At 43.3% G+C, this 20,639-nt stretch overlaps 1 protein-coding gene across 2 annotated transcripts; it reads left to right on the top strand.

The window, feature by feature from the left end:
- The first annotated feature begins 5,979 nt into the window (after positions 1 to 5,979).
- On the top strand, positions 5,980 to 15,496 carry LOC118374785 (KATNB1-like protein 1). 2 transcript variants are annotated; one of them, XM_035761272.2, is made up of 10 exons: positions 5,980 to 6,145; positions 11,857 to 11,987; positions 12,555 to 12,651; positions 12,797 to 12,855; positions 13,422 to 13,537; positions 13,630 to 13,680; positions 13,781 to 13,870; positions 14,031 to 14,135; positions 14,313 to 14,406; positions 14,745 to 15,496. In XM_035761272.2, the coding sequence occupies exons 2-10, from the start codon at positions 11,868 to 11,870 to the stop codon at positions 14,775 to 14,777; spliced, it is 765 nt and encodes a 254-aa protein (XP_035617165.1). In that variant the 5' UTR covers positions 5,980 to 6,145; positions 11,857 to 11,867; the 3' UTR covers positions 14,778 to 15,496. The 2 variants fall into 2 exon arrangements, with proteins under 2 accessions (XP_035617165.1, XP_035617164.1); XM_035761271.2 differs by adding an exon at positions 12,269 to 12,306 and having other exon boundaries at positions 12,555 to 12,855.
- The last annotated feature ends 5,143 nt before the right edge of the window (positions 15,497 to 20,639 follow it).

Raw genomic sequence — 20,639 nt, 5'->3', positions numbered from 1 at the left:
CTCTTCCACCAACATGGCAGAACATCACACAGCTCTCAGCTTCTAAGAACAGAGAGACGCTGTGTGATGTGAGAGGAGTTGAGGAAAGACGTTCCTGCGTGATATAAACACAATTACAACTATTTAGCCCTGATGGTTGGAAATGTCAGCCATCAGAGCTAAAGGGTTAGTGTTTTCCTCACTCCCCGTCGTGATCTCTAGGTGACTTGTGAAAAAGGATCTGTAACTGCTTTAAAGGGGGTGGGAGTGCAGAAGGGGGACATGGGGGCAGAAGGGGGTGGGAGTGCAGAAGGGGGACATGGGGGCAGAAGGGGGACATGGGGGCAGAAAGGGGGTGGGAGTGCAGAAGGGGGGACATGGGGGCAGAAGGGGGAAATGGGGGCAGAAGGGGGACATGGGGGCAGAAGGGGGACATGGGGGCAGAAGGGGGGGACATGGGGGCAGAAGGGGGACATGGGGGCAGAAGGGGGACATGGGGGCAGAAGAGGGAACATGGGGGCAGAATGGGGGACATGGGGGCAGAAGGGGGACAAGGGGGACATGGGGGCAGAAGGGGGACATGGGGGCAGAAGGGGGACATGGGGGCAGAAGGGGGACGTGGGGGCAGAAGGGGGACATGAGGGCAGAAGGGGGACAAGGGGGACATGGGGGCAGAAGGGGGACATGGGGGCAGAAGGGGGGGACATGGGGGCAGAAGGGGGACATGGGGGCAGAAGGGGGAAATGGGGGCAGAAGGGGGCATGGGGGCAGAAGGGGGACATGGGGGCAGAAGGGGGACATGGGGGCAGAAGGGGGACATGGGGGCAGAAGGGGGACATGGGGGCAGAAGGGGGACGTGGGGGCAGAAGGGGGGGACATGGGGGCAGAAGGGGGGACATGGGGGCAGAAGGGGGACATGGGGGCAGAAGGGTTTGGGGGGTTGGGGTGCATGAAAAGAAAGATTAGGGGGCAAAGATGATCACTTACTCCGTGTGTCCAACGGATTCCCTTGATAAAAGAAGGCATTCAAATTAGTGAGCAGTTTGTCAATGGCAGGGATATGAACCATGTTAAATTGTTTGACGCTTTCACACTCAGATTCCTGACTGATTAGCTGACGTTAGATGTTCAGATTGGGTCTTATGAATAGTCTAGGGCAGGCTTCTATTTGACTTCCTGTGACCCTGGCCAATTGAAATAACAGCCCAAATCACCTGCGGTGATAGGGAGAAAATGCTGCAAAGAGGAACATAGACAGGACATAGGGCCCAATGTAGGCCTATCAGCTGTTAGATAAAACATAGACAGGACATAGGGCCCAATGTAGGCCTATCAGCTGTTAGATAAAACATAGACAGGACATAGGGCCCAATGTAGGCCTAATGTAGGCCTATCAGCTGTTAGATAAAACATAGACAGGACATAGGGCCCAATGTAGGCCTATCAGCTGTTAGATAAAACATAGACAGGACATAGGGCCCAATGTAGGCCTATCAGCTGTTAGATAAAACATAGACAGGACATAGGGCCCAATGTAGGCCTATCAGCTGTTAGATGGAACATAGACAGGACATAGGGCCCAATGTAGGCCTATCAGCTGTTAGATGGAACATAGACAGGACATAGGGCCCAATGTAGGCCTATCATTTCACGGTAAGGTCTACATCTGTTGTATTCGGGACATGTGACAAATAAACTTTGATTTGATTTATAAACTTTACTAAATTTATTGTGTTCTTCCTCTTGCAGAAAAACATCCATGACTCCATGAATGGCTGCCTTACACAACAGAGATATGTGAGTCTGCCTCACACAGCAGAGAGATGTGAGTCAGCCTCACACAGCAGAGAGATGTGAGTCAGCCTCACACAACAGAGAGATGTGAGTCAGCCTCACACAGCAGAGAGATGTGAGTCAGCCTCACACAACAGAGAGATGTGAGTCAGCCTCACACAGCAGAGAGATGAGTCAGCCTAGACAGAGAGATGTGAGTCTGCCTTACACAACAGAGAGATGTGAGTCAGCCTCACACAACAGAAGATGTGAGTCAGCCTCACACAGCAGAGAGATGTGAGTCTGCCTCACACAACAGAGAGATGTGAGTCTGCCTTACACAACAGAGATGTGAGTCAGCCTCACACAACAGAAGATGTGAGTCAGCCTCACATGTGAGTCAGCCTCACACAGCAGAGAGATGTGAGTCTGCCTTACACACAGAGAGATGTGAGTCAGCCTCACACAACAGAGATGTGAGTCAGCCTAGATGTGAGTCTGCCTCACACAACAGAAGATGTTCAGCCTCACACAGCAGAGAGATGTGAGTCAGCCTCACACAACAGAGAGATGTGAGTCAGCCTCACACAGCAGAGAGATGTGAGTCAGCCTCACACAACAGAGAGATGTGAGTCAGCCTCACACAACAGAGAGATGTGAGTCAGCCTCACACAACAGAGAGATGTGAGTCAGCCTCACACAACAGAGAGATGTGAGTCAGCCTCACACAGCAGAGAGATGTGAGTCAGCCTCACACAACAGAGAGATGTGAGTCAGCCTCACACAGCAGAGAGATGTGAGTCAGCCTCACACAACAGAGAGATGTGAGTCTGCCTCACACAACAGAGAGATGTGAGTCTGCCTCACACAACAGAGAGATGTGAGTCAGCCTCACACAACAGAGAGATGTGAGTCAGCCTCACACAACAGAGAGATGTGAGTCAGCCTCACACAACAGAGAGATGTGAGTCAGCCTCACACAGCAGAGAGATGTGAGTCAGCCTCACACAACAGAGAGATGTGAGTCAGCCTCACACAGCAGAGAGATGTGAGTCAGCCTCACACAACAGAGAGATGTGAGTCAGCCTCACACAGCAGAGAGATGTGAGTCAGCCTCACACAACAGAGAGATGTGAGTCTGCCTCACACAACAGAGAGATGTGAGTCTGCCTCACACAACAGAGAGATGTGAGTCTGCTTCACACAGCAGAGAGATGTGAGTCTGCTTCACACAGCAGAGAGATGTGAGTCTGCTTCACACAGCAGAGAGATGTGAGTCTGCTTCACACAGCAGAGAGATGTGAGTCTGCTTCACACAGCAGAGATATGTGAGTCTGCTTCACACAGCAGAGAGATGTGAGTCTGCCTCACACAGCAGAGAGATGTGAGTCTGCCTCACACAGCAGAGAGATGTGAGTCTGCTTCACACAGCAGAGAGATGTGAGTCTGCTTCACACAGCAGAGAGATGTGTCTGCTTCACACAGCAGAGAGATGTGTCTGCTTCACACAGCAGAGAGATGTGAGTCTGCCTCACACAGCAGAGAGATGTGTCTACTTCACACAGCAGAGACAGTTATTTGTATGTCTGTTTTACACAGAAAACATGCATTTTCTCCTTATCCATAAGCACTTCCTGCTCAAACACACTTGGTCTTGAATAACCTCAGAGAATTCCACTAAAAGTACCTCAGACTGGATTGCCTACTCATGAACTCGACTTGTTTCCAACATGGAGACTGGAGTCCCTATGACAAGCTGTTTTATGTAGATGAAATATTGTCCTAGAAATCCTTGCGTTTGTAAATGGAAATCTCTTAACCCTCTTACAGACTGGACTGGACTTGACACTGTGGGCGGTGGCATTTGTCTGAGAAAATCAGTTATTTCACAAGCTGTATGTACTTTAGAGTTATTTTCTATATAAAAACAAATTGCGAAAGAGAGGGGAGAATAGTTTGTTTGATCAAAAGGAACATTATGTTTGGTTTTTCCCTCCCTCCAACTCCGCGTTTCCTTCCTTGAACTGTTAAATGACGGATTGTCACATGAAAAAAAAACATTGATACTTTGTTGCGTGTCACAAAGACATTATTACTCTTTTTAAGTTCCAGAAGTTGCATGATGTTCTTCTACAGCACAATGTACAGTACTTCCTGATAGGCCTCAGCAAATAAACCTATACAGTATGGGCATGTATTATATCATTCCTTGTGTGTATGGAACTTCACCGTGAAAATTCAGTAGTATAAAGGCCTATATAAAGGCCTGTTCTTTATTGTATAATGAGCACTATTGGTTAAAGGTAGCTGACTGCATTTTAATGGTTTTGTTCCAACCATGCCTAGACTTACGGTCATGATGGTCATGTCACAAATTAAAAACAAATAACTATATTTTCTCATTCCTCATCCTTCTCTTCATTATTCTTGGAGTTTTGGAGATCTTCATTGGACCATGGAGAACCCAGGAGAGACGTCTAATGGTCTACAGCTGTTAAGATGGTTGACATTGACTTCCTTGAAACTGACATTTCATTCTGGACCTCTTCACAGGTACTGATGCCATGCCAACAGAGCTCTTCAGGCTCTGTGCTTCTGTTTACTAACTAAACGAGTCTGGGATGTGCTATTTCACTGTTTTTATAGAAGGTAAGCCAAGAGCTAAATCTAATTTTGGTGCCCATAAATGTCAAGGTCACATGGTAGATGACCTTGGATAAAGGAGCATTCGTTTTGCACTTACGTTAGTTTCAGTTGGCCAGTTTATTATAAAACTATTACATCAAAACATTTATGTAGCTACATACCAAATGAAATGGTAACTGTTTATTCAGCAGCTAAATTACGGTGATTGTGAGATCAATTTCCACCATTTGGGTTTGTTTCATTTGTGTCCCAAAGAGTCCGTATTTGCTTCTATTTATACTTGTAATATCCCGGAAATGATCAGGGTCGGTTACAGCAGCTGGATAGTACATAACCACAGGGCTTGACAACATGGCTCATTTCTGTGGCTGTCTGGATCTAAAAATCAAACATTTCTTGATTTTTTTTTTCATATAAAATTGGATGTGACTATTTTAAGTACCACTAACACACACACACACACACACACACACACACACACACACACACACACACACACACACACACACACACACACACACACACACACACACACACACACACACACACACACACACATACACACATACACACACACACACAAATTCCATCAAATAAAATGCCATTAATATAAAGATAAATATTTGACTTCTGGGTTTAGTTCTATTAACCAAGCAGCAGACCAGTATGGCTGTTATTGTGTTTATTCAGTAAGTATTCCCCTAGCATAGCAGTCGTATAATAATAGACAGTAATTTGGCTGGTGCAAGAAGTCAAGAAGTAAAATAGGGTAGAAATTCAATATTCACAATAACAGATAAATAAATGTGTATTTTTACGGCGCACAATTGGCCCAGCGTCTTCCGGGTTACGGTTTGGCTGGGGTAGGCCGCTGGGGTAGGCCGCCATTGTAAATAAGATTTGGTTCTTAACTGACTTGCCTAGTTAAATAAAGGTTAAATACAAAATAAATAATGTATGGTGGAGGAATTGTAAGCCTGTTGTATAAATGATGTGTATAGACAGTATATTTTTTAATATACCTTTATTTAACTAGGCAAGTCAGTTAAGAACAAATTCTTATTTCCAATGACGGCCTAGGAACAGTGGGTCGTCATTGTTGGTAATCAGGCCTACCACTGCTGTCGTCAGCAAAATTGGTGACTGAGTTGGAGACCTCCTTAGCCACGCAGTCATGGTTGAACAGGGAGTACAGGAGGGGGCTGAGCACGCACCCCTGTAGGGCCCCCATGATGGTGGATCAGAGTGGCGTTGGCGTTGTTACCTACCTTCACCTGGGGTCAGCCCGTCAGGAAGTCCGGGTCCCAGTTTCACAGGGAGGAGAAAGAGCTGTGACATAGCTAGCTATAGCAGCAGCATTTTTTGGTAGGTTGTAGTATGTACTTTTTTTTCTTCAACTGAATGTTATTTACCAATGGACTGACAATTGTTTTTGTGTTTTGTTACGTAACACCATGTGTAAATACATATCTAACACTAGATGGAGAACTAGGACCAGACACTAAATGTCAGGTGTAGTTACACTTTTCGTCGCTAGATACCGCAAAAACTCCACTATTTTCACTGCCAATATCAATCCCATAATCCTTGCAAACGGTGTATTCATTTGAATGGCTCTGAACGTGAATTCAATTTGAAAAGCTAGCCAGACATTTGTTGCAGGTTTATACTTTACAGGTAATTCCTTACTACTTCCACGTGGACATACATTGCTGAGGAGAGTCCTGACATTTCGCAAAATGTGACGGTTAGTAAAATAATGATTGCAATAACTGAATTAGTAGCTAAATCAACTTTTTTTTCTTGCCATATGTTTCCTAGAAATAAAACTAGCCGACGTTAGCTAGCTAGCCACCCACCCACCCTTTGCTATCTAGTCTTAGCTAGCTAACGTATCAACAGCAAAGCTCGTCGACATCTCCAATAGTAGCTAGTCAAGCTAGCTACTGCTAAACTTTGACACTTTATGCTTAGTTTTGAGCTGAACACATTAAATGTTTTCCTGGACTTAGCCAGCTAGTTAGGCCCCATCACGGATCTCGTTAATTTACTAGGTATTTAAAAAAAAATATCATATTAGCATCATATTAGCCCGTTAGCAAATTGCTAACTATAGAGGGTCTCATTGACCGACTAAACTCCACGGTTTAGTGATAAAGGTTTAGTCGGAGAGGGTCTAATTAACATGTCATTATAGTGTGCCTGCTTTCTTGCCACTCCGATAAAGATTAGTATTTCGACATGTTTACTATCAAAACATTTAGACTCGTAGTTAACACTTAGTTAGAGAGCTGCTTTACTTATATATATATATGTGTGTGTGTTCATAGCTCATTGTTCTAGAAAGGTGGCTAACTAGGGAGCTTGCTGCTAACTGACATTAAATCGCACATTGCTGCGTAACTTACTAAGCTTTCCCAGCCCACAGAGTAACTTAGCTATGCTAGCTGAATGTGTACTTATTAACTAGCAAGGTAAGATCTCATGTAACAATGTTTGCTGCTTTGTAACATTTTTTTTTTGTCTGTTTGCTGCGAGTAGTAGGTACGTTATGGTTGACCACAGCCAACGCCTTGTCTTCGTTGTTAGTCTACTAGAGGGAGTCAACTCCTGGCCCGTCTCCCCTTTATGGGTGTCAAGCTTTGATTCTCCTGGTCTTCGACAGAGTATCTTTGCTGAGGAAACTAACGTTAGTTGCCGTAGGCTACTTCCCGAGAACAAACTCTGATCTTTCACAGCAAAGAAAAAGCGACATTAGCTAGGGATATATAGAGAAGAGGGACGCAGCCAGGGAGGCATAGGTAGGCATCTCGTTCATCAAGCACACAGTCAGAACCATACATCGGTTGGGCTATTTGCAATGCAGTATTTTGCAATTTATTGGCCTGCAATGACTCGCGGAAGTTCACTTAAGTAGGGGCTATCAGTGAGTAAGTAGGCTGAGCTATTCTACAAGACACACTACAGTTTTTCATAGTGAGGAGGCAGAGCATGCGAGGGAGAGAGGATCGGGGCAGGCAGAATAGGCTATATATATCTTGTAATCTGTTTATCGCAATGTCTTGTCTACAATGCCTCGTAAATTCACCAAACATATATATTAGGCTATCAATGCATATGGCTAAGCTATTCTTCATCAGTTTATCAACTAGCTAATTATTGAATTGGATGTGCTAGGTTATGAGTCAACTCTCAGGATGGCAGCTCTCCACAAACAGGGTTGGAGAGTCCTGTCCTCGGCAGTAGATCGCGAAGCAGGGCATCCCTGCTAAACTTTGGGGAAATTACAAGCGCAGCATCATCCCATGGGATCCATCAAGGTTGCACACAGCAGAAGTATCAATGAAATATTATAGTTCCTACACTTTACCTTCTATATTCAAACGAAATAGGCCTTTTTTTTTTATATAGGCTTAAGTTGATAACACCATGCTGATGTCAGTCCTCTAGAAGGCAAATGTAGTCTTCGTGGTAGGACTCTGCAATAATGAGGTAGTGTGTACATGTGTGCTCGTCCGTTGGAGTGCGTCGTTGGGAGTCGTGCAAGTGTGACTCCCAAACACAGGAGACTGAGTCAACTCCCCCAAAAAAAGCCTAGTCGCGCACCACTAGCTACACTAGTGCATCGTTGGCAGGCGCTTGTTGACAATGCTAGCTTAGCTTAATGTTACAGCCACAGTGTATTGTAATCCGCCATTTTCTTATTTAGACCCAACTTGTTCCCCCTGTAGCTAGTCGACTCATAGTTGTCCTATGAACTAGTAGTAGTACTGTCATCAGTTAAACGCAGCTTGTAATATAAGGAGATTTTGTGACCAGGTCATGAACTCCTATAAAACAAGTACAGCATACACCCGACTTCCATTGTCACTGCTACGACGGACTCATACAGTTCATTCAGGAAGTATTCAGACCCCTTTCCTTTTTTTCAGATCTTGTTACGTTACAGCCTTATTCTAAAATATATAGATATATTTTTTCTCATCAATCTACACACAATACCCCTGAATTAATGACAAGGCACAAACAGGAATTTAGATTTTTTTGCATATTTATTAAAAACAGAAATACCTTATTCACGTAAGTATTCAGACTGCTTTGAGACTCGAAATTGGGCTCAGGTTTAGAGGGCGACGGATTAATCGGAATGGCCGATTTTTAATTGGGGCCAATTTCAGGTTTTCATATCAATCGGTTATCAGCAGTTTTGGATGCCGATTTATATTGCAAGGGAGCTTGCTACTTCCCGAGGTGACCACCTGTAATGCGAGTGCAGGCAGCAAGGAGCCATGATAAGTTACTAGCTAGCATTAAACTTGTCTTATAAAAAAACTATCAAGCTTCACATAATCACTAGTTAATTACACATGGTTTATGATAGCACTAGTTTAACTATCTTGTCCTGCGTTGCATATAATCACTGCGGTTCCTGAAATTGTCACTTCTCTTGTGTTCAGTGTAAGCAGAGTCAGGGTATATGCAGCAGTTTGGGTCACCTGGCTCGTTGCAAACTGTGTGAAGACCATTTCTTCCTAACAAAGACCGTAATTAATTTGCCAGAATTGTACATAATTATGACATAACATTGAAGGTTGCGCAATGTAACAGCAATATTTAGACTTAGGGTTGCCGCCCATTAGATACAATACTGAACGGTTCTGTATTTCACTGAAATAATAAACATTTTGTTTTCTAAATGATAGTTTCCAGATTTGACCGTATGAATTACCTAAGGCTCATATTTCTGTGTGTTTATTATATTATAATTAATTCTATGATTTGATATTTGATAGAGCAGTCTGACTGAGGTGGTAGGCAGCAGCAGGCTCGTAAGCATTCATTCAAACCGCACTTTCCTCTGTTTGCCAGCAGCTTTTCGCAATGCTTAAAGCACAATTTATGACTTCAAGCCTATCAACTCCCGTTATTAGGCTGGCAATACTATAGTGCCAAAAAGAACATCCAATAGTCAAAGGTATATAAAATACAAATGGTATAGAGAGAGAGTCCTATAATAACCTCAAACTTCTTACCTGGGAATATTGAAGACTCATGTTAAAAGGAACCACCAGCTTTCATATGTTCTCATGTTCTGAGCAAGGAACTTAAACATTAGCTTTTTTTACATGGCACATATTGCACTTTTACTTCTCCAACACTGTGTTTTTACATTATTTAAACCAAATTGAACATGTTTTAAAATTTATTTGAGACTAAATCAATTTTATTTATGTATTATGTTAAGTTAAAATAAGTGTTCATTGTAAATTCAGTATTATTGTAATTGTCATTATTACAAGTGTGTGTATGTGTGTGTATATATATCTATCGGCTTTTTTTGGTCCTCCAATAATCGGTACTGGTGTTGAAAAATCATAATCGGTCGACCTCTACTCAGGTGCATCCTGTTTCCATTGATCATCCTTGAGATGTTTCTACAACTTGATTGGAGTCCACCTGTGATAAATTCAATGGATTGGACATAATGTGGAAAGGCACACACCTGTATAATATATAATATATATATATAAGGTCCCACATTTGACAGTGCATGTCAAAGCAAATACCAAGCCATGAGGTCGAAGGAATTATCCGTAGAGCCACAAGACAGGATTGTGTCAAATCACAAATCAAATAACTTTATTTGTCACGTGCCGAATACAACAGACCTTACAGTGAAATGCTTACTTACCCTAACCAACAAAAAAATATGTTTAAAAAAAGAATAAGAAATAAATAATTTAAAGAGCAGCAGTGAAATAAGTGAGGCTATATACATTGGATACCGGTACAGAGTCAATATGCAGGGGTACCGGTTAGTCAAGGTAATTTAGGTCAAATTTACATTTTAGGTACAGCTTTTTAAAGTGACTATGCATTGATAATAACAGAGTAGCAGTAGTGTAAAGGGGGGGCAATGCAAATAGTCTGGGTAGCCATTTGATTAGATGTTCAGGAGTCTTATGGCTTGGGGGGGTAGGAACTGTTCAGAGCCTCTTGGACCTAGACTTGGCGCTCCAGTAACGCTTGCTGTGCGGTAGCGGTACCAGTCTATGACTAGGGTGGCTGGAGTCTTTGACCATTTTTAGGGCCTTCCTCTGACACTGCCTGGTATAGAGGTCCTGGATGTGAGGAAGCTTTACCCCAGTGATGTACTGGGCCGTACGCACTACCCTCTAGTGCCTTGCAGTCGGAGGCCAAGCAGTTGCCATCTGGGGAAAGTTACCAAAACATTTCTGCAGCGTTGAGGGTCCCCAAGTACACAGTGGCCTCCCATCATTCTTAAATGGAAGAAGTTGGGAAACAAGACTCTTCCTAGAGCTGGCTGCCTGACCAAACTGAGCAATCTGGGGAGAAGGGCCTTGATCAGGGAGGTGACCAAGAACCTGATGGTCACTCTGACAGAGCTCCAGAGTTCCTCTGTGGAGATGGTTGTCCTTCTGGAAGGTTCTCCCATCTCTTCAGCCAGACGGAAGCCACTCCTCAGTAAAAGGCGTATGATAGCCCGCTGATGAAACCAAACTTGAACTCTTTGGCCTGAATGCCAAGCGTCACGTCTGGAGGAAACCTGGCACCATGCCTATGGTGAAGCATGGTGGTGACAGCATCATGCTGTGGGGATGTTTTTCAGCAGCAGGGACTGGGAGACTAGTCAGGATAGATGGAAAGATGAACGGAGCAAAGTACAAAGATCCTTGATGAAAACTTCCTCCAGAGCACTCAAGACCTCAGACTGGGGACGAAGGTTCACCTTCCGACAGGACAACGACCCTAAGCACACAGCCAAGACAACGCAGGAGTGGCTTCGAGACAGGTCTCAATGTCCTTGAGTGGTCCAGCCAAAGCCCGGACTTGAACCCAATCGAACATCTCTGGAGTAACCTGAAAATAGCTGTGCAGCAATGCTCTCTATCCAACCTGACAGAGCTTGAGAGGATCTGCAGAGAAGAATGGGAGAAACTCTCCAAATACAGGTGTGCCAAGCTTGTAGCTTTATACCCACGAAGACTCAAGGCTGTGATCACTGCCAAAGGTGCTTCTACAAAGTACTGAGTAAAGGGTCTGAATACTTATGTGCATGTCATTTCAGTTTTGTATATTTTGTTATGCATTTGCACACATACACATTTGCTTTGTCATTATGGGGTATTGTGTGTAGATTGAGGAGGTGGTCGGGGGGGTAATTCACTTTAGAATAAGCCTGTAACGTAACGATGTGGATAAAAATCAAGGGGTCTGAATACTTTAAAAACTTTCTGAATGCGCCATATGTCTTGTGTACCTCGTGTTTTGAGTGGGTTGTTTCTGCTAGTGAAGTGGCAGTTCAGACAACTTTGTGTTAAACCCCCCCCCCCCCGGGGCCTTTAACTTGATAATTTGGCATGATGTTTTGTGCACTATGAATGAATGACCATTTTTACACTGTTTTAATGTTTTATTTCTCTCTCTCTCCAATAGTGTCTCTTACTATGGCCTCTGGAAGTCATGATGGGCAAAGCAGGGAATTCCAACAGCTCAACCAGGACAAACCTCATGAATATCTCCATCACATCAGCAACCACTCTGCAGCTGACCAGAATATGAAGGAGGTGAGTGGATTTCCAAGGTGGGAAGTGTGCATCCCGGTCCCCCCCACAGTGTGCACCTGTCATTGAAATAAAAGCATTCAACTGTTGTAAGCATTGACTAGAAAGAGGTTTCACCGTTTTAAATCTGACGCTGATCGTGTAAATGCGCACAGTGTGGCGAATCGGGATCACACAGTGATTCTGTTATGAATATGAACCGAGAGGTGTTTACTAACCTTAGTCAGACATTTCTCTTTTTAAAGAAAACTGTACGTTTTTATCACTTATCCTTTTTGTTTTAGGTGTTTTTTTTAATTAAGGAAGAAATAGATAAAGACCGGTGAGTTTTTCCAGTTCTATGTAGATCTAATGCACAAGCTGCCTTTACCTAGCACTGCAGTTAACGGCTGCTCAGTCACTGGGGAAGATCTAACCATCGAAACACATTTCCATCTTTTTCCCCCAAGCACTTCTCCAAACACTACCATAGTGTCTAGTCTCCTAACTAACCAGTGCATGTATCAAGACAAAATCCTTTATTTATTTATCATCTTTTTTTTAAAACTGTACTCCTTTCCTCCCCAACAGATTCCCCGTGAGTCGCGGTGCACACGTCTCCGGCAGAGCAAAACAAGTGTCTGTGTGCAACAAGAGAAAGTGTTCGTTGTCGCGTCACAGTGTAGTGGTGAGCTCCGGCGTGAGCCACAGAGAGCCCCCCGCAGGTCGGGCTGTCTGTGACATGGCCAACAAGGAGAATGAACTCACCTGCCCAGAGGAAGTGCAGGCCATACATTACAATGACAACTGCGTTTTCCCTGTGAACTCTGTAGCAGAAGCTGGCTCCAAGATGGCAGGGCCGGGAAACAAGTACGGTGATTACTTCACTGAGGTGAGATGCTACCCGGCCAGTCCCCAATTCACTCCCTACCCTGGCCCTTTGGTGTTTGTAGACCATTGATAAATGATCATTATCACTTCTGTACCTCATACTGTCCATTCCAACCATCAAACCGTTGCCCCCTGCGCTCTAGGCACCCTCCGAGAGGTTTGGAATTGTCACCATAGTCCCAATACCTCTCCAATCCTTGCACACTGGGATAGATCGGTAGACAGCAGGGTAGCCTAGTGGTTAGAGTGTTGGTCTAGTAACTGGAAGGTTGTAAGGTCAAACCCCCGAGCTGACAAGGTACAAATCTGTCGTTCTTCCCCTGAACAGGCAGTTAACCCACTGTTCCTAGGCCGTCATTGAAAATAAGAATTTGTTCTTAACTGACTTGCCTAGTTAAATAAAGGTAAAATTAAAAAATACCCTGTTTATTGGAAAGAAAAGTGTCATTCTCTTTTCTGAGACAATTCCAAGTGTTTTCTGTTTGATCCTTTGTAGCTTTTTGAAGTGGATTGTAATTGACTTGTTTTGTCATGCCCCACTGCCTTGTGGGTATCTTTCCTGACCAGCTATCGAAGGATCATGGCGCAATGACACACGTGCTTTTTGGGAGGAATCTCCGATTAAATGTAGCTCTGACACTATGGCGAAGAAACGCCAGCGAACTAGTGGCATACTTGATCAGGTAGGAACACAGACTCCTCGTCTATCTTCCTGCCCACATACCGTTAATGATTTTTATCAACATGTTCACGTCCCATAAACACTACTCCATAGAATTGAAGACACGGGCGTGCTTCTTGACTGCCTGCCAGTAATAACTAGAAAGTGAGTATCCCAGTTGAATTTAAACATGATAATGTATGGCTGTGATGAGTGAACTTGGGAGACAAATTAATACGCGTGTCACTTGTTTTTGCTTCTGTAGCCTTCAAGACGAAGTGCCGTGCATATCACTGGGCTGCTGTGTAGACCTCCTGCCACAAGTCAAAACCATCCTCTCCACTAAATATGAAGAGTAAGTTCAACTGTGGAATTTAATTTGTTTTATATTTGACCGGGTAAGTTGACAAGAGAACACTTCCTCTTTTACAGCAATGACCTGTAGTTGCATCTGCTGTAGAACTACATGTGGGTAATAATTAATGGATAATAATTTTGTTCTGTTCCTTTACCAGACACTTGATTGTGGGTTTACACTGGATTCAGTCTGTCATTAAGAAATGGTGGCCAGAACTCTCCACAAACAGCAATAGACTGCAAGACAGCTGCTCAGAGGACAGGTATATTAACAGCTTTTCATATTTTGGTGTTTGGTTTCTTTAACATTTTTACATTTTATATTTACCAAACTTCCTCTTTCTCCGGACAGCACGGTTACGGTCTTGGTGGCAGTGCACACAGGAGGCTTTGTGCATGATTTTTGCTACAAGCCTAATTTGACTTACGTCTGTTTACAGGAACCTCCACATCTTAAAGCAGCAGCTGTTGGAATTGTGGGAAGAAGGACCCCGGTTATGTTTGGTTCCAGGAACTACGGGAGAGATGGCAAAGGTAAGGTGTCATGGCAACCCTTCATGTTATTTGTCCTTTGTCTTCGTTCATTCCAAGGCCATTGGCTCTAGATATGGAGGTAGGGACCACAACAAAAATCTGAACTCATCGTGAGGGGTCTCGGTAAGCTTGCAGATCTGCATCCCCAAATCCATACCCACACATGCAGTCAGAGCCGGCCCTAGCTTTTCAGGGGCCCTAAGTTAACATTTTGTTGAGCCCCCCCCACCACCTAACGAGCAAAACATTTTGATCCGGGGGCCTACAAAACAGGCCGTCAGTTGCCCATCCCTGGTCTAGATTGACATTTCACAAGTCTTCTCTCTCTCTCTCAACAGGCCATTGAGTCTTACTTGTTACAACTACGCTGACCAATCAGTCAATGTAGCACTGAGGAAGCGACCACTACTGCCGGAGAGAGCTGTGTTTTTAATCGTTACCTGGAGCCAGTGGCAATAAAGACAAGACAATGCTCCACACACCGACAGGAACACTGTTCTATTAAATGGGGATTGATGACCTGAGCAATTTAGACAACCTTCCGCACTCAATCACAGCTGCAGAGACACTAACAAAAGGAGGGAGGAGAGACGCAAGGGGAGGAAGGAGCCTTTTTCTCTTTGCAAAACCAGGAATGACTACTTCACATTGAAGTGGATCGACGTCTTGCGAAGGGGCAAGACTTCAGTCGACCTCCGACCTCCATGAGACTTGGCAACAGGGGCACCTTATTTCTTATATAGGGCACGTTTTACCGGAATAAGGTGCCGTTTCGGAGGCGCGCTGAGACTGGGTCTTGGGCCGCTCTGTGACGTGCCAAGTTCTCTCTCCCCACCACAGCCACTCTTCCTCATCATGGTGTGTAAAACCTGCACAGATCATGGATGTAAAATAATGCATGCCCCTTCCTAGTTTTAATACTTCTCGATTCTTCCAATCATGTCCTGAATGAAGAACTTGAAAACTGCTGTGGTCTTAAGTTATGAGAGCTCTTCTTGTTGTTTTTCCTGTTCATGAATGATGTTTGACTGTAAAAGTGTAAATACAGTGACTCTTTTAATCATCTTTAAAATAAATTTGCTAAAATCTGTCTTGAAAGATTTTATTTATATTTTTGTATTTTAAATGGTGGGCACTTTGTAACCATGGGCATAACACGAATATCAAGTGCCTTCAGAAAGTAGTCATACCTTTTGACTTACTACACATTTTGTGTTACAGGCTGAAATGTATCATTTTTCTTACCCATCTACTCACAAAACAAAGATTTGTTGTTTTTTTTTGCTAATATGTTAATGAAATACAGAAATCTCTTTTACATAAGTATTCACACACCTTTGCTGTGACACTTCATAATGAGCTCCACTTTCCTTTGATCATCCTTGATGATTGCTACAACTTGATTGGAGTCCACCTGTTGCCAATTCAATTGTTTAGACGTGATTTGGAGAGAAACACTGGACTAGATAAGGTCCCACAGGTGGCAGTGAAACTACCAGGAAGTCTAAGGGAACCGTCTGTAGGTCTCCGAGAGAATTCTGAGGCATATACACGACATGACAAAGTATATGTGGACACCTGCTTGTCAAAACATCTCATTTCAAAATCACGGACATTAATATGGAGTTAGCACCCCCCCCCCACATCGGTCAGGCACCGATGTTGGCCAATTAGGCCAGACTTGCAGTCGGTGTTCTAATTCATCACAAAGGTGTTAAATGGGGTTGAGGTCGGGGGTCTGTGCAAGCTAGTCAAGTTTTACACCGATCTGTACAAACCATTTCTGTATGGACCTCTCTTTGTGCATGGGTGCATTGTCATGCTGAAACTGAAAAGGGCCTTACCCAAACTGTTGCCACAGTTAGAAGCACAGAGTATTCTAGAATGTCATTGTGTGCTGTAGCGTTACGATTTCCCTTCACTGGAACTAAGGGGCCCGAACCACGAAAAACAGCCCCAAAATATTATTCCTCCTCAACCAAACTTCAGTTGGCACTATGCATTCAGGCTGGTAGCGTTAATATATAATATAATAATATATGCCATTTAGCAGACGCTTTTATCCAAAGCGACTTACAGTCATGTGTGCATACATTCTACGTATGGGTGGTCCCGGGGAACGAACCCACTACCCTGGCGTTACAAGCGCCATGCTCTACCAACTGAGCTACAGAAGGACCTCCTGGCATCTGCCAAACCCAGATTTGGCCGTTGGACTGCCAGATGGTGAAGCGTGATTCATCACTCCAGAGAACGCCTGTCCAGTGGAGGTGAGTTTTACACCATTCCAGCCAATGCTTGGCATTGAGCATGGTGTTCTTGTGTGTGGCTGCTCGGTCAAAGAAAACCCATCGATCTGTCAGCAACAGGTGTGGCTGAAAAATAGATCCACATTTTTTAGGGGTTTACACATACCTTTGTGTATATGTAGTGTATCTGGGGAAGGGTATAAAACATGTTTTACGGTGTTGAACATTTCAGAGGACAGTGGACTCCATCATTGAGAAAATATGGAACTACCAGGGATCAGGGAGATGACCGATGACCGCTCTGACAGAACTACAGAGTTCCTTGGCTGAGATGGGAGAACCTTCCAGAAGTACAACAGTCTCTTCATCAATCTGGGCTTTATGGTAGAGTGGCCGGATGGAATCCACTCCCGAGAAAGAGGCACGTGAAAGAATCTGAGATAGTAAGGAAAAAGATTCCTCTGGTCTGATAAGACACAACTTGAACTCCTTAATGTATAGTGCTATGTCCAGAGAAAGACAGGCACAGCTCATCACCCATTTACCCAGACTATTTGCATTGCCTCCATTTTTACACTGCTGCTACTCTGTTTACTATCCATGCATAGTCACATCACCTTTACCTACATGTACATATTACCTCAATTACCTCAACTAACCTCTGCCCCCACACATTGACTCTGTACCGGTATCCCCTGTATATAGCCTTGTTACTGTTATTTTATTGTTGCTATTTAATTGTTTATTTTTTCCATTCTATTTTTCATTTGTATATATTTATTTTTTTAATTCAGTTTATTTAGGAAATACTTTTCACTTATATTTGTTAACCACATTGTTGATTAGGGGCTTGTCAGTAAGCATTTCAATGTAAGGTCTACTACACTTGTACTCGGCGCATGTGACAAATAACATTTGATTTGATCTAACACCATCCCTACTGTGAAGCATAGTGCTGGCAGCATCATGCTATGGGGATGCTTTTCAGCGGGAGGGACTGGGAGACTGGTAGGAATAGAGGAAACAATGAATGGAGCCAAATCCTTAATGAGAACCTGCTTCAGAGTGCAGATGACCTTACATGCTGACCGCGCAGGTTGATTTTGTGCCAGGTTGATTTTGTCCCCACACACCAGATGCGAGCAGGACGTGCAGATTGAAGTATCAATATTAACTCTGAACCAATTACATTAATCAAACATTTATGGCAATTTAGCTAGCTTGCTGTTGCTAGCTAATTCGTCCTGGGATAGAAACATTCGGTTATTTTACCTGAAATGCACAAGGTCCTCTACTCTGACCACTAATCCACAGATAAAAGTGTAAACTGAGTTAGTTTCTAGGTATCTCTCATCCTTCAGGCTTCTTCTTCTTTGGACTTTATATGGTGGTTGGCAACCAACTTTAAGGTGCATTACCACTACCAACTGGACTGGAGTGTAGACCTCAGTTCATCTTTCAATCACACACATAGGTAGGTATATGCTCCTAAAAACCAATGGGTATATGCTCCTAAAAACCAATGGGTATATGCTCCTAAAAACCAATGAGGAGATGAGAGAGGCGGGACTTGCAGCGCATCAAAGCGTCACAAATGGAACCAAGATCTATTTCAGCGCCTGGCTATGCAGACGCTCGTTGACGCGTGTGACCAGTGAGGGTGCAATGATCGAATAACATGTACGTGTACATTTATTTTGCAGCGCGTGCGACACGAGCGGTGTGGTCAGCAGCATACAGCCAAAGCAATACTGGAATGGCTTCAGAACAAGAATGTGAAAGTCCTTGAGTGGCCCAGCCAAAGCTTCAATGAATCCCATTGAAAATGTGTGGGAAGACTTCAAGATTGCTGTTCGCCGTCGCTCTCCATCTACCTTAACAGGGCTTGAAAAAATCTGCAAAACCAGATGTGCAAAGCTGATACAGACATACCCAAAGCTGTAATCGCCGCCAAAGGTGCCTCTACAAAGTACAGACTCAGGGGTGTGAATACTTATGTAAGTTCGGTTTTTGTATTTCATTTTAAATACATTTGCAAATATTTCTAAAAACATGTTTTCACTTAGTCATTATGGGGTATTGTGTGTAGATGGGTTAGAAAAAATGGATGTAATCCATTTTGAAGTCAGGCTGTACCACAACAAAATGTGGACTAAGTCAAGGGGTAAGAATACTTTTTGAATTGAATGTAAATGATATGAGAGGACACTGTATATGGTGATATGAGAGGACACTGTGTATGGTGATATGAGAGGACACTGTGTATGGTGATATGAGAGGACACTGTGTATGGTGATATGAGAGGACACTGTGTATGGTGATATGAGAGGACACTGTGTATGGTGATATGAGAGGACACTGTATATGATGATATGAGAGGACACTGTGTATGGTGATATGAGAGGACACTGTGTATGGTGATATGAGAGGACACTGTATATGGTGATATGAGAGGACACTGTGTATGGTGATATGAGAGGACACTGTGTATGGTGATATGAGAGGACACTGTGTATGTGATATGAGAGGACACTGTATGGTGATATGAGAGGACACTGAGAGGACACTGTGTATGGTGATATGAGAGGACACTGTATATGATGATATGAGAGGACACTGTGTATGGTGATATGAGAGGACACTGTATATGGTGATATGAGAGGACACTGTATATGATGATATGAGAGGACACTGTGTATGGTGATATGAGAGGACACTGTATATGGTGATATGAGAGGACACTGTGTATGGTGATATGAGAGGACAATGTAAGTCAGGCCCGAGGCATTTTTGTTTTGTTTCTGAGAACAGATATTGCTGTGAAAAGAGACTCGCTGCACTGGTTTTCAAATCAAATCAAATTGTATTTGTCACATACATGGTTTTATGAAAACATTTAGCTTCTGTTTGTGAAAATACCTCAATGGGAAAATATGTCCATCTAAATAAATCATGCTATACCAGTCCGTCACTGCCATGACAAAAAAGGTTGCACTCTAATAGGAAGAAAATGCACTCTTATGGCTCAGGCAGTAACGTTTGTCATTAAACAACCTCGGATAACGGGACTGTAGCTAGGTTTCCAATCAATTGACGACATTTTCATGCGAACATTCTGAAATCCGCATAAAGAAAATAAGCCCGTTTCCACCACCGGATTTGTTGCAGATTTTGTTTTAAAAGTGCATGATGACGATAGGCACACAAAGTGTACTTCTTCGCTTACATTTGCATACACCCTGTAAAAAAATCCCAAGTTCCGTGTGTTAAATGGGTTTCCTCTGTTTTCAACTCTGATAGTTGTCACAAAAACACCTTGCGTTAAATAGCACATGTGGCTACTCTGGTCTTGAAACGTGCGATCTAGCCAACAACTGGCAGATACAGTGCAGGTAGACTGGTCTACACGATGAGATTATTATAGATAAAAGCCATTTGTATTTGTCAAACCGCACGGCATTTGCATCGATAATCATATCACCAGAATCAGACCCTCGATATTAACTGGAAAGGCGCATCAAGATCACCATGTACGTTCATCATAATTTATCTGTCGCCTAATAAACTGCATGGTTTCCTGAGTCGTAGTGGGAGGACCAAAGACCATATCCTCACGTGACTCCAAACTTACTTCGATATGATGGTTATTATATTAATATTTGGGCATGGAAGCGTTTTCCCTGCCATTTATCGCATCATTAATTTTACTGACCAAAAAGATCCCACGATGTCGAACGAACAAATTGTCAGCATTTCCACTTCCTGTTTCCATCACAGCTCTCGTGATTTTTCTTTATATATGGCTATGACTTTACTCGCATAAAAACTGGATGGAAACTTGGTTAATGTCTTTGATCTCGAGGGGGAAAAAAACAAACTAGCACGTAAATCTCCATTATCATAGATGTTTTGACTATCGACAGATCTCTGTTTAGACAAGGAAGTTGCGTATTTCCGGGTTTCGGTAACTTTTTTTTAATTTTT

The sequence above is a fragment of the Oncorhynchus keta genome, chromosome 19 (genome assembly GCF_023373465.1).
Source record: "Oncorhynchus keta strain PuntledgeMale-10-30-2019 chromosome 19, Oket_V2, whole genome shotgun sequence".
Taxonomy (NCBI): domain Eukaryota; kingdom Metazoa; phylum Chordata; class Actinopteri; order Salmoniformes; family Salmonidae; genus Oncorhynchus; species Oncorhynchus keta.
The sequence above is the reverse complement of the archived record's forward strand: the minus strand, read 5'-3'. Positions and strand labels throughout refer to the sequence as shown.